The sequence below is a fragment of the Anopheles coluzzii genome, chromosome 2 (genome assembly GCF_943734685.1).
Source record: "Anopheles coluzzii chromosome 2, AcolN3, whole genome shotgun sequence".
Classification (NCBI taxonomy): domain Eukaryota; kingdom Metazoa; phylum Arthropoda; class Insecta; order Diptera; family Culicidae; genus Anopheles; species Anopheles coluzzii.
Genome location: NC_064670.1, coordinates 85,968,741 through 85,984,170, shown reverse-complemented (window position 1 = coordinate 85,984,170; position 15,430 = coordinate 85,968,741). Strand labels below are relative to the sequence as shown.

Below are 15,430 nucleotides of genomic sequence, written 5' to 3'. Positions count from 1 at the left end.
GCACAGGACTCAACCTCATTTCCGGCCGCTCCCGGGGCGCTTCACGGTAGCGTTATTTTGTGCAACATGAAAACACACTTTACAATTCCTTATCACTCTGCCACGACTACAGCGTTTTTGCCCGTTCTTGCCCTATTGTGTGCACCGACGGATTCTTTCCGGGCACATCCGTATAGCGTCGAAGCTATCCTTCACCTTTCCCTAGGTCTATGATTTGTTCAAGCCCGCTTCCGGTTCCGGTGTCCGAAAGCGAGTGTTCATTTTGTAAGGCGAGATTAAAAGGGGCAAAAAATAGCAAAACGATGTTTCCATTGAAACGCTGGCTCTACGTACCGGCAACTGGCAACCTTTTGATTTCCATTAGTTTACCTGATCTTTGTGCACCATATTACCTTGAGGTGAACGCTTTTGTTCCATTTTGCTTAAATCAATTGTTACATTGGATTTCTTATGTAGTTTTATATTTACTTTAAAAGTTAGCAATATCTTCTTTTTTTCTTCGATTTCATTAACATTTGTGTAAAACTCTAACACTTCAGTGTAGGAACGAATTATATGTTAACCATTTCCTTTTTTTTCAATCCGTCGTAATATGTAAAAATGAAGCAACAAATCTCTCCACGACTTTATTGAACTAAGTGAGCTCCGTTGGATTATAGCTTTACATAAGGTACATTATAATAATTATAAATCTACCTACAGACGGGTATTCTGTAGGGAAGCATTACAGACTCGGACCCGCACTAAGTTATGCTCGCGCGAGGTAATGTTTTTCCGATCCTCTCCCAAATCGTCTTAAAAGTTTCTGTTGGTTCTTTGATAAGACCACATGTCGCCCGCGAGCTTTGGCTGAAAACTGTACAAAATCTCAATCCCCAAATGGACCGTACTCCGTGTAATTCCTATTCACAGTATTTCTTGTGCATTCGTATTCCGTTCGTGCACGATGTAAGTTTCTGCAAAGTTTTCTAATCGGCTTTAATCTGCGGTGTCAAAAAGTTTGACTTGGCCTAGCCAAACCTGCAGGTGGACTGATAGCAACCATTCCGGCGAAAAGTTCAGTGCAGAGGAGAGACAAAAAAATCAACTAACTGGCGCTGCCTGTAGAGAGTCTAGGCAATTTCAATTTATGTTTCTCGTGATAGTGGAACGTGCTTCCCATTGAGTTCAAATAGGTAAAACATTACAAACCGTTTCGTTTAAGTATGAAGTGGGTTTAATATATAGTTTAATGAAAGCTGTCTGCATTGCACGAAGTTTGCATCTTTCGATTTCAAATTTTAAATAACTGATTAACAAATATTCAATGATTTGTTTGTTTAGCGCTTAAAACAACAACATTAAAATTTAATTTTTCTTCTATTATCAAAATGCTGTTAAAAATTAGATCTACATATTTGGGATGAACTGAAATTCACCATCCTCATTGCCCAGCCTTTTCGATAACTCAAACAAGATGACAATGGTTTCGAACGATCAAACGCCATTTATGTCACAGTTTGACGACCATCATTGTTCGTCGTTATCCGGGCCGCAGCTGCCATCCAACAGGGCAACAACATGCACCTAGGATGAGCTGAACGTTCAAACACTATGCAAAAGCATGCATCAAACCGTGCCGCAGCAAGTATCGGATGTCCATCGGCATATCATCCATCCGCACCAGGCCGGCATGGAACCCCGGCAAGCGAGCCATGGTCGATTGAGCACCAACATGCTCAATTACACCACTGCCACAGAGCTTTCATCCGACGTCCGACAAAACGTCACCGGTACATCACTGCGGGAGACCCCACGGCTTCTCACGATGACAAGGAAATGGACCGTACTTGATCTGCCGGATAGCATCAGGTTTGGAAATATAAACTGTCCCCGCTCACAATCCACCGGGGACGGTAAATAATGGGCTTTTCTGTATAAACACTAATAAGGATCGGGCTCGTGCTGGTGGGATCGGTCTTACTGCTGGTCTGGTAGGCTGCCTTTGCTCAACCGGGCTACATGCTCCCTGTGATAGTGATACCTGTTTGCATAAAGCAATCATACAAGATTGGCATCAATATGTATGAGGCCGTGCTTGCCTAGCTGCTGCCGATGCTGCATTTCTCCTAGGGAAATCTTCAAACAACATGCAAATAATTTTGAATAAAATTGCCCGAAATGCAGCACCTTCGTAAATGCCGCATAAGTGGGGAGAGCAAGCAAATGAAGCTACCATTTAACATCAAGATGTTCGATTTAATTGGTATTTCAAGGAGTAATGCTGTACGCCATTAGCTTCTGTCTGTAGGGTAATGAAAAGGCTCTATCATTGATTCATTTGATCATCAGTGTTGATTCATCAAACAGTGTTGATTTTATAAAAAATGTAAAAATCAAACATTGCATCAAACTTTTGATAAAAACCATTTATTTTTGGAACCAACATTTTATATAATACCTTAAAATTGCAATCAATGTTATGTTACTTTTAAATTGTACACACACAGGGTTACAGTAGCTATGATACTTTTGGCAAATTTCTAAAAACTTCCAGATGTGAAATGAATTATTTGACGCTATAGTGAAGAGAACTGCTGAAAATCCTTTATTTAACTAAAATAAGACAGAACAAATGTATTCTTCAAATATATTCCTACATCAATTAGAGGATTTTTTTACGTATCATTGTTTAAACCTTATCCTATATTTACCATCATTTCTCAAATGATCGGTCCAACAGTATCAAACAACCATGATTAACAGTTTTAAACCATCTTTATTTTCTCACAATTCTTAACAACACACGGATTTCTCACAGCAAAATTACAGCTTCGAAAGCACAACGGGATGATTGTTTCTCACAAAAACTACCTCCGGCACTTGCTGGGGCACCTGCACTGACCGGAAGTTGTTCACAATCTTTTTGCTACTATCCTTGGGGCAAGCTTGCAGCTGCCGGAATGCCTCCAGCTGCTTACTGGACACGTAAATCGGCGTTTTATATACCAGCCAAGTTACGCTTTCAAAGTACGGCGGCGTAGTAAGCGAGCCCTTGTACGTGTAGTAGTGACGGTTAAGCTCCTGCATTCCCATCCACGCGAGACAATCCGCATCGATTTCCGTTTGCGCGTCCGGGCTGCGAATGTACTGCAGGCCGGCGACGATCTTATCAAACGCTGGGCAGTCATCGTTACCGTACGCCTGCACAAAAAATCCCAGCACGGCCAAACCGTCCGGCTTGTCAACCGCTTCCGCGAAGCTGCCATATTTAGCGTTGTAGTGCACAGCGTGTGCCTCCATTGAATAGGTACTACCCTCTAACGTATGCTCACATCCGGACCCATCGCCTATGCCCCAGTGAAAGTGTAGCTGTTCGAAAATGTACTTGTTGCCAAGGACGCCTCCTACGATGAACGGCCGGAATGGACGATCGCTGAAGGTAATCTAGAGGCACAGTGGAAAGATGAATGTGGTGGTGAAACAAAATTAATAGGTAATGCCACCTCAACCTCAACCTCTGCTTACCATCGCCGAAGAGCCAGTATTGACCATTTTTGCCTTTCCCAAGCCATCCCAATGTCCGAAGTAGTCCAACGGTTGAATTCCATCTCGGATTACAGTAGAGCGCTGATTCAGTGCAATCGGACTCTGCACGTTCTTTGTTGTTTTTGATGCCATTCCTTCAATGCTCTATCGATCAATTCTGTAAAAAACACACGCAGGCCAACTGGGGTTATAGATTCTTCTCGTACCAACGTTCAAAACACATCTGTAGCTAGGCTGTCAAAAATTTGGCAACACTAATTTCTAAGATGGGTGTCCGCCACAAACCTATCTCTATCAGTGAATCCAAAGCTGCCTGCACCTTATCGCAGCTTATCTTAAGGGAAGCAAGGTATCTTTAATTAACGGCACGTCAACTGTGAAGCGCAAATTCTTTAAACGGTCAGCTGCGGCACTAGCTTACTTTGGGACTTCAATCGGCCTCCGGTGACATCTTATCAGTCATAACCGGTATATCGGTAGGCTTAGAGCAACAAATGTGAGGGAACGGTTTTACTGTGACAGTGGCACAACATCGAATGCATGGATTAGTCGCAACACGTTTTGACATACGATTCAGATACACGTTTTTTCTTCTTATCGGTTTGAATGTGAATTAGCAACCTGTAAATAAGTGCACTGCCCACGGAGTTTCAAGTCCATAGTTTGGCAAGCGTATCTGATCGCGTGTTTGACCGTAATGCGGAAGAACATCAATCTGTTTTTCACTTTTACGATGATACGTTTAGTTTTGTGTTTGTCTGCATACATCTGATCAATGTATATGTATGTTATTTCTCTAAAAATAATAAATTCTTAGCAATATTTTTCCCTACCTTTTCTTGAACCAGGCATGCAAAATGTATGCGAACATGCGATCGAAAACGATACATAAATCTATGTAATTAAATTATTTATACAACATAAATTTGGAAGGTTTATCAAAATAAATAACAAAAATGAAAAATAAAAATGAATTTATGCTAGGGTAAGCTTACCAATTATGGCAATATTATGTCATCAAGATACAGATTTTACTCCTGAAAAAATAAGGTAATATTTTAAAAGTCTGTATGTCTTCTTGCAGCCTAAATTGTGTACAACATGAGGGTATTTTTATTTTGACTAAGTGTTTATGAAAATAGAAAAAAATACAATTGAAAATTGCATTTCAAGGTACCAATTATGGCTATAGTGTTCCTAGTAATTTGCCATAGCTATACCAATACTGGCTGTAGGCCAAAACTCGTAGATATTAAAACCAAAAAATATTTTGTGACATTTTTTATCTCAAATTAAGTAATAATAAACTCACTGCATCAATATAAGTATGTAAACACCATTCAATACGTAAAATTAATAGTTTCAAATATCCGTTTTCTATCACTGGTTGTATTGATACGCTCTAGCTCAATTAATCGCACAATTGATGGGGCTAATCCTTCTAAAATTTACTTTCTTACACCTTTCTGAACACACCATGCTTGGACACACTTCATATCACCTGCAAGCTATACCGAAGCCAGCTACCGTTTCAGCGCGATACGCACAGGAACACAAATCAGGGTGATCTGTTTGAATTTGTTTGAATGAAAAATCTTAGCCATTGTCCAATTATCGATCAAAGAAGAACAAGAGCGCATTTGGCAATAGGGCGACACAAGCGGGTTCAGATTTAGATTTTTTCATATGAAAGTCATTCAAAATTGCATTATTTTGATGAAATTCATTCGATGTTATAACACTTTATAGATAAATGATGCTTAAAACACATATTAACACATCAGATTTCGAAAATAACAACGAAAAATCCGATTCGTTCACTTGTAAACGACGCACTACGGCCAAAACGACAGATGTAAACAAAGCATCCACGGTATACTTCGATATTTGTTACACCGATGTTCAGTTCTTCCAATTATTGACATACGGAAATAGGTATATTTTCGATGAAATCATGGTAAATTGTCTATTGAATTTGCTTTAACCAGCTTACAAGGTCTTTCAAGTCAGTTTCGAATTGTTTAATTGTTTAATTGTTTAATGATTTTCAACACGACTCAAGCTGGTTTGAGTTTGACAGTTCTGTGTTATGTGTTGAAAATCATGCGTTGAAACTGAAATTTCATTTTGAATCAAATAAACCATCTGACAACTGTTGAAAACATATTGGATGCAGTGAATAACAATGTTTACATTCGAAACTGACTTGGAAACCCCTGTAAATATTAAAAGATTTGAAAAATACATTCTGGACATCGATTTCCTGCCAACTATTAAATATGTGCTTTTTAGTTGGTAAGTTTTTCCATACAAAAAAAATATGAAATTTGTCTCGGCAGGCCATGAGATTTTTGTGAAATTTTCAATAACCGGTTTTCCCATACAAACGCATACTTTTTAATTGAACTGTCAGCCAACTTTCGAGCGTTCAACTAAAAATCATGCCAACTTAAAAGCGTTCAACTGTTGAATTCTGACTGTAGTTCAGGCATTTGCTGTGATATGAAATAATTAAAATTGTTAACACAAAAAAAAACTTCATAAAAAATAACCAGGTCTCTGTAATTACAAATGGTGTTTATTTCATTAAATTGCAACATTGTTGCTTATTTCTTGAAAAGAACTCTTTATGTGTTCCCGTTATTGCAATTACATTTTTTTTTCTTTGGCTCAACAACCGATGTCGGTCAAGGCCTGCCTGTACCCACTTGTAGGCTTGGCTTTCAGTGACTAATTGATTCCCCCCCATAGCAGGATAGTCAGTCCTACGTATGGCGGCGCGGTCTATTTGGAGATTGAACCCATGACGGGCATGTTGTTAAGTCGTACGAGTTGACGACTCTACTACGAGACCGGCTGCAATTACTAGTTTTTGTAAGAAATCTCACCTTAAATACAAAATGTTTTACTGTAGCCTTTAAACAGCAAAAAAAAAGACTTTGAGCTTCTGTATTTAAGAATAACTAGTGAGAGCAACCTTTTAATGAACAACTATCATTTTGTTTCTGCTCAACACTTGACATTGCACTAAACAATGTACTTCAAAAAGCTAGTCAAAAGACTTATCATGAGCGTGTAATCGAGAAAGTTTAACACAATTAAACTTCATTAAATCACGCCTAGCAGCCACTTACCAGCCGGAGTGGCCTTCCTAAGTCAGATCTCTACTTAAACATCGTAATAAATTCTTTCCTCTAACTTACATGCATTTTTACACTTCATTCGAAAGCACACTCCACTGGTAGCTGGTGTGGAGGGAACATTCTTTGAACCAAAACAATAGATCACACAGCGGTTGTGTAGCTTGCTGCCGCAGTGCACTACTCAGGTCAGCTGCTCGTGATGGGGCTCGGGGGCATATTCCTACCGAAAGCTTTCGTCTGCTGCAGCTGGCAGGAGATGCGCATAGTTTGTCCTGCTCGTGATTGTCGCATGCTCCGTGCATAATTAACGATAAAGATAATGTTGTTAAAAAGTTATAATTGCACTTCTCACTGTGTTCTTTCCTTTGCTGCTGCACATCAGAGGGAGTGCAGAGGCTTTGCTTTCTAGAGCTCATCTGGCTTCTGTGCGAAACCAACACCAACCGGTGCCGCTGGTGAAAGGAATCTTTTGAAATTGTTGCGAGTACAACGCGTGCATGTTGCAGGTGAAGTGCTGTAGAAGATGCCTCACTCCGCTTGTTACGCTCTCGAGAACGAGAAAGCGGATAGAGCAGATAGACAAATCGCAGGAAATTGTACGGAACGTGGAGATGAGTATACAATTGCAGGACTAGGTCTTTTGCTCTCATCTGCAGCGCAGGAAAGCAATGCAGTGGCGATCGAATTTATCTCCACGGAAGCATTCAACATGCATTTTAAAGCTATTTTGTCAGTCTTTTTGTTTCAAGCAACTTTACCACCGGTAATTGAACCTTCGTGTTGGTGTGTGATTTGTTCACGGCAAAAAGATAAGTCCGTGCAGTGTTGTCTACCTTACAAGCAGATAACTCAGACTAAAATTAATCAATATTAAAGGAAAATGAAGTAAATCTATTGACAATAAAGTCTTTTTTCTAGATTCTTATAGATTCTAGATGGACGCGTTGCAACAAATGATAGGGCGCAGGCTATCAGCTAACAAAAAAAAAGTAAAACAAAATCCGGCCAACCCTTCCAAAACATGACATGTTGTTCAATTTAGTTTTAATGCTGTCTTTTATACTTGCATTTTAACCTTCCATTACATGAACTAAAGCAATTAAACAAGATAACAAATAGTTCAAATTGTATGTTTGTAGATTCTTTTCGACTTTTTAAAGAATTAAATTTGTTTAAATTTAAAACAAATACATTCCATTTCAATGAAAAAAAACGCTACTTCGTTCATCTATGCAAGCAGTATATCTCAATTGTCTTTATATTAAAACCATTCCATCATATAAACAAGAATTGATTGACATACTTTCCATCGCACAGATTCGGCTCTTAGGATAGGTGCTACATCTTCCAAAACACAGTCAAAGCTTTTTCAATTATAATCGCCTTACTTTCGTGTCAATTCATTTATTTCTACCATTGTAGCTAAAGCCTGTCAATTTCATTCCCCAATTGGTAGCCATTCTTTATGGAAGAAGCCACCCTGTTCTAATTTTCTCATTTAACCACACAATGTGGTTACAGAAGCATGAAACGCTTTACACGGGATTAAAAGTGCTTACGAGCTTCTTTTTTGTTTTGTTTTGCTCCATCGTTATATCTCCTACGTATCTGCCGTGTGTAGGGTACTCTCCTCTTGAGATTGAAAAAAGGACCGAAAATCCAGTCTGAGTACAGCAAACGCTGGAAACGTTAATATTGACACAGGATTATCTCGCCATTCAGCATCACCATTATTTGACACTGAATTCCTGCGGTGCGCGGCTCGGGACGAGAGACACATGAAGTGACTATCACTGTGGGCCTGGATCAACTTAATTTCTTAATCATTTGATGGCAGCTGCCTCGGCTCACCACTCCGTGATTAGCTGTGTTTGCATTTTCATACAATTACGCAAACACTGATACACCTGATGCCACACGAAAGGGGTTATCATAAGGGTAAAGGACCGAACAGAGTGAGATAGATGTAGAGAATGGGAGAGAAAGAAAGAAAGAGAAAGAGAAAGACAGAGAGAGGTTGACCAGGAAGTTGGGACACCATGCTATCCACCCACTACTGTCCGCATCCGGTAAAAGATCTCTTTTGATTGCATAATCCTGTCTCTGTGACCAGTGTCCCGGTGTCGGTCCCCCGTTCTATGAAGCTATAGTTATTTGAACAAGCTAACCAAATATGCCACACATACCAAAACCAAAGTGCTCATCCAGAGCATGACTATTTGTGCAGTGGGTGAACATACCCAAAAAAAAACACGCACACACACAGAAATAACGAGAACATTTCTAATCTTTTCTGTAGGCGACGATTATGCAAACAGCAGCTCCGTGGATGAGCCTGGTTATGCGATTATGAATTAGTTAAGGGGTCATAACACGCGGTGACACACGCGTGACCATCGAAACCGAGTCTCGCGTAAAGCTATAATTTTTCGGGAATGTACCCTCGACTCATTAACATATCACCGTACTGCCCACACAATTGGGCAACGATTAGTGCAAAATGCGTTCCGGTGTTCCTTCCTGCGCTGCTGTGAAGCGAAAAGTGATCTCATAATGTCTGGGTTCAAATTTTAAAACATTTAATTCAGAAATAGCTATGCAGTAAAGCGATGATTGTGCTTATAATTTTAAGGACTGCTACATATGGTTTTTGAGCTATTTTACAGATCGGTATAAATAAAATTAAACTGTAGAACATATTAGAAATAATGAAAAACTACTACTAGACTACTAGAACTACTACAAATTACAAATACTAAATAATTTAGTTTTTAACTAAATTATCGTTGGCCTTTAATTAATCTGTAACAGTAATATTGTGTACGTTTAAATTGCTTCAAATTCTTCGAATGAACAGTCCGTTGGAACTTTCAAGCTGACCTGGTCGTTTCACCCGCTATCGGATGTAAAACACCGCACCCTTCGGTAAACTGCCAAACCGTCGGAGTGCGGTGGAGGCTGTAAATTTTAAACAAATTGCTTCAAGACAATTGTAATCTGCTGACCAACACTGGCTGCAATGCCTGTTATGAAGAGCACGTTTTGCTGCTAGCATGGCCACATAAACACACATACACAAACACTCTCTCACACAAAATAAATCATTTGCAACCCAATCAAATTATCCGCGGGTGGTGCACGAGGACGTGTAACCAACCAGAGCCATGGTTTGCTATTTATCTAACACTTGCTGCAACATCGGCTGCCTGTTTGCCTCTTTACACTCTTGCGCAAAGCACACATTGTTAGCTCGTTCAATAATGCTGCATAACAACTCGACCATAATGAACATTAAAAAATAACGTGTTGATTATGACTTGTGAAAGGCAGCAGCTACTACCATGGCCGAAATTAAATTGCCACAATAAACTATACCAATGTGGTACGATGCTTCATGGTAACTAATTCACTACACATGCGTTGGTGCTTGCACGTGCAGAACGATCGATACTGATGCATAAGCAAATAGCTGAAGATTTATCCCGAATTATGCCCCATTTTGTTTACTTTTCTTTCGCAATATGTTTGCTCACTGTAATTATAAATATTTCTGAGCACTATATTATAATTACCAGAGTACAAGATCACTTTTTTGTTGGTTTCTTCTACTCACTTACCTCTATTACAAGCTGCACAACGATTTATGTTACGACAAACCGCGACAAACAGTGTGTATCTTACTGAGGGGTTTCTTTCCTCCTATGCACAAAGCGTTCGAGAAACCTCTAGTGTTCGAACTGATTAGATCATTGCGTAGCTCGCATCTTCAAAATCTATCTTGGCGGCAAATCTTATCGTGCAGTAACGCGGCTTCCTATAGAAAACACTTTACGAATTATTATCCCGAGCTGTGACATTATTCACCTGGGATTACTGTGTACAAGAGTGTGCCTGTTTGGTTTTTTGTTTGTCGCCAAAGAGAAACGAATTATTTCCCCTTTTTGCTTCCTTATCTCGTGCTCAGTGCGCACACGTTCTAAGATTAGACCTAGCATCATATTTTAATCTATCATCCAATCCCTCGAGCAATGCAGCGTTGCTTTTAAAAATATGAAACCGTCACGAGATGTAAACACTCTCGGTGTTTCAGAACCACTCAACACAGACGGCGTGTTTTTGTCTGTAATTCGTAGAAGTGATTTTATCACGATCACAATACGGCATTTGAGGTTCTGTTGTGCGTGTCAATGCAATTGATTTTTTTTCTTACTTCGTCTGCGAATCAATTTGGATTTCCACGTATTGCTATCCACGCCTGACTGATTGTGAGTGAATGGCTGGGGTTAACAAGTTGGCTGATGATTCTCAATGTTAAAGAACAGACTTTAAGTTGATAAGTGATACGAATGTTTACTGAAACATTTTTAAACTTAGATATGCAAAACAAGTAATTGCAACCATTAAGGAATGTTACGTCTACACATAAAATTGTAGCCGTTCTATCCGAATGAAAATTGAATATGTTTTTGAAAAAAATAAAAATTTCAATACTATTATTTCCTAGAAACATATACCAAACATTTCATGTTAAAGTACGTGTACTAAACAGCGACCATATCGTGAGTTTGTTCAAGTGTAGTATGTTCGATTTTAGATAAGCTCGCCATGTAATGTGATGATCGTACATACGTCACAACTGAACGTCGAGTACCGTAGCGGTAGGTCAGTTGTTACTGATATGAGCGGAGGTGGAACGAACTGTTCGAAGCGGACGGATTGAACCCGGCATTTGATCGTCCAGATCATGATGATGGAAACCCGGAAGGGGTTTCCATTACTGAAAACGTTGGAGTTTAGAAGCCTTACCTTGGGTAGGGGGACATAACTAAACTCTTGAAATAAGTAGGAAGGCAAAGTTTTAGGAAGCGTAATGACCTATCTTGGCAGTCCAAATGAATCTGAGTTGCCATGGTCGGAGTTGATTTTATTTGTACTCAAAATAAGTTATGGATTTCTTCGTACATTTGGCAATGGAATGTGTTTTTGTCTTAATTAAGTGTTATTGTTATTGGTAACAATTCTGAAATTGAATTGGTGCTCGGTTCACCTAGTTTGCCTGCAGTAGCGCCTGATTTGTTTATTATAATAAGTGTAATAATTATTATTAATTATTAATAATTATATAATAAGTATTATAATGCTATAGTGTGGTTTATAATAAGTTCTGTAAAGCAGATATGCTACACAAGTTTACGTTTAAAGCTCCAGGTATACCTATCCGAACAAGAGATGAATAATTAATAGCAGATACTTACTCAAGAGTCAGATACCTTACTTAACAAGGCGATAAAGGGTGATAAATAATGGGTTTGTGTAACCGTTTATTGAGTTCATTTAACGGATTTGAACACCTTAGGTGCAATCATTTTGCATAATCATATTATTTACTTCTACAGCACAGTTAACATAAATGTGATAAACTTTTTGAAAGATTTCAGACAGAAGATTCTTAGCCTTATCTTTAATAGTTTAACAACATCCTCAAATCGCAGATACAATGAATACCAGAATGCGCTCAAGATATTTCAACGTCGGAGATTTTCTGAATAATTTTACTTTAAATTCAATTTCATCGACGAGGGTCCAACTACGTTCTTCTTTAAATTCAATGTCATTTAAATGTTTATTTACGTTCCCCTAAGTAGCGTAACATTTCTTTGTGGAATATGCTTTTATAACATGTACTTGTACAGCCCTGCACAGGCCAATGTATACACTTTGTTTATGCAGCTCGAAAAGAAACAACAGTTGCCGTAAAATAAAAGCTCAGCAGTCTTACAATGTACAGATTATTCCACTTGCATAGTTTCCACGCGTGGAAGGTATTTTTGGGACAATCTGATTTAATTATCCCACACACCGACGACGGGGCGATCGATCAGAGTGGCTCGTTGTTTAACATCGTTATCCTATCTGCTGCGTGCGCTTCATCCGGAAAATTATACTTCATTTTTCTTCACTTTTCTCAAGGCATGTCAACGCAACGCGAACGATAGGGTACGCTCATGAATAACCCATGCGTGCCGGACTTTCGCACACTTCTGTCGACCACAAAATACCCTTGTCGTCCATCGTCACCGACGAACCGATAAAAGGTCAGCGGTTCCACCGCCCCGTTTCTCCTCCACCTTACTCCAGCGCAAATGCTCGAAGCTGCACGCAGCACACATTGTAGTCCATTTTGCACAACACCACCGCACCATCATTTTTATTGATTCTGCTGCCGTTAATGAACTGAATTTATGTGTCCAAAAACGTTGGTGATTACAACTGTAATATATTTCCGCTCAATTTTATCTCTGTCTCTCTCATCGTTGTTAAAAAGCACACAACAGATTCGAGGTTGTTTGGTTGGAAATGGCAAACAGGCAGAAGCAAAAAAAACACAAAAAAAACAATCATCGACAGTCAACGACGAAAAGGGAACGAGAAGCGAGCTGTTGAAAATGTTACAATTCACATGTTCGTTGAGTAATTATTTCGAAGATAACACCGCACGGAGCGTTTCTCGTTAATTAGATTACAATATACGGTTTCAATGCGTAGCACTGAATTTCAGTAGAATTAAAATGTATAAATTACACACATCATGAGAACCGGCGAGCTTGTAACAAAATGAAAGCAACTTGATAATACATAATCAATGACGGATAATGTGCTTTGAAAGGTGAAACATTTCACACACAAACGATACGCTACGATGAAGGTGTATTATAGCTAAACCGATGCTTACAAAAATTTCTGTGCTGAAATGAGCAGGACAAGCATTTTCAGCGAATCAATTGCAAAGTTAATTAATCTGGTTTGATTTAATTGTTTAACAAAATTTTAATATTTTGTTCGATGATGCGATGATTACTGCAAAAATCAAATAAAATTGAGTATTTTAACTATCCGGAAAGATGATCCTTTCCCATCGATGTTCAAACATGACAAAGATATTTTGAACAACAAATACAATTTAATAATACAATCTTATCAAGTCGATTTTAACAATTAGAGAACTATCCCGAATTTCCAACCTTTGCGCTTACAAATGACGCACGGAGCGATTTTCTTACAATTATTCGGAGCGTACTATGTCACTCAGTAGCCTCCACAATCTGAAGCCGTAATAAACCTGGCCTCAGTTTCTATCTATCTATCTGTACTAGATACAGGGTTTTACAAGTCAGAATCGAATGTCAGCAAAACAATTTCAGTAGCTCAAGATGCAGTTTAGCTGTCAAAAGTTGTTGTTTCACCGCACCGATGCTATTTTCAATAGCGCAATTTGATTTTTAAATCGCTAAAGTTGTTTTTTTAGAGGCCTTTCGCATCGTTTTGCAAATTCAAACACTCATTTTTAGATTATTTGATTGAGATCAATGCTTTTATTCATTTAAGCATTATATTTATGAAATATTACGTATTTATGGTAAAAATGGCGATTTTGAGCTTCTGAAATTGTTTTGCTGACATTCTATTCTGACTTGTAAAACCCTGTAAGATTTAGAATGCCGAAATAACTAGAATTGCGTTGAACGATTAAAGATGCTAGTATTTTGTAGGAGAGGCGAATGCTTAACGAATCGAATTTTTACTTCTAGTGTTTATAAAGCGCATACCACAACTATGAATGAGTTGCAATAATGAATGAATGAGTTGTGCAGAATACTATTTCACATCTTCGTATATTTGTTTCAAAATTTTTATCACATTTTTGCACGACTTCATACGAAAAACCGAATTTATGGTTGTACCATAACTATAAAGACGCATCGAAAAACTGGTTTTTTGTGCTAACTGACGTATTTAAAAATCGTTCAAAAATACAAATAACATAGTCTAGAAAGGGTTTAAAAAATATTTCTAACGATTGTCAAAAAGTGTTTTTACATATTTTTTTAAGATTTTAAGAGTTTAATAAGAATAATTATCAAAAAAAAACATTTACGTATCAAAAGTTATCAAAAACATTTTTTTCCTCGTATGTAATGATTGTTTTGAAAATACAAATCAAAAAATGGTAAAAAAATATTTTTTTATTATTTTTAAAATGGTCATGAGAACCTTCATTGATTTAGTGTATAACGGTTCAAAACTGATCCGATCAAACAAAAGCGACACAAAAACCTCAACAACGATTTTTTAGCAGATTATAAATATTTGCTGCTGTTACATATATAGTTAAGGAATGTAATCTTAGCCTGAATTTTTTTCCTCCCAACCACTTCACCATCGATGTTCTCTTAGACCGCTACAAGTCTGATATGTCTTATGAGCCTAAATAAGGACTGGCTGAATTAGTAATGTGGTATGTGGTTACATGTATTACTAAAGTATCTTTAATGCCGGTAAGAATATGTGGAAATGGTATTGTGGTAGGCCCATTGCAATTGAATATGGTATTCGTCTGCGCTATCTCCAAAACATTGACGCAACGACGTTAAAAGCGCGCAAACGACGATGCATTAGGACAAAACTAGGTTATTGAATGACACGTTAACGTGAATTATAGTGCTTGCGACAAACAGCGAACAGTGCCTGTAAACCCTGTATCACCATTTTCACCCACTCCACTCAGTATTGAAACGTTACGACTTCATAAGAACATCTAGCGACAAGTATACCAGTGACATCGTACTAAAAAAAATGAATTAATAGTAATTAACAACATGCCCGACGGAGGTTCAAATCCTCCTATAGACCGTATCTTCTTCTTCTTTGGCACAACAACCGCTGTCGGTCAAGGCCTGCCTGTACCCACTAGTGAAGTG

The 15,430-nt window shown here is 38.4% G+C and overlaps 1 protein-coding gene across 2 annotated transcripts in view; it reads right to left on the bottom strand.

Moving 5' to 3' along the window:
- Window positions 1-2,734: 2,734 nt before the first annotated feature.
- The window catches only part of LOC120949177 (carbonic anhydrase 2), a 221,145-nt gene continuing 208,449 nt past the window's right edge, over window positions 2,735-15,430 (bottom strand). The window contains exons 1-2 of one of the 2 annotated variants that reach the window (XM_040366261.2): window positions 3,508-3,806; window positions 2,735-3,426 (exon numbers count right to left, since the gene is read on the bottom strand). In XM_040366261.2, the coding sequence (XP_040222195.1) occupies window positions 2,806-3,426; window positions 3,508-3,660 (774 nt within the window). In that variant the 5' untranslated portion in view covers window positions 3,661-3,806 and the 3' untranslated portion in view covers window positions 2,735-2,805. Of the gene's footprint in view, window positions 3,427-3,507; window positions 3,807-15,430 lie in introns of those variants that run through there. The other variant, XM_049605314.1, reaches the window with a different exon arrangement.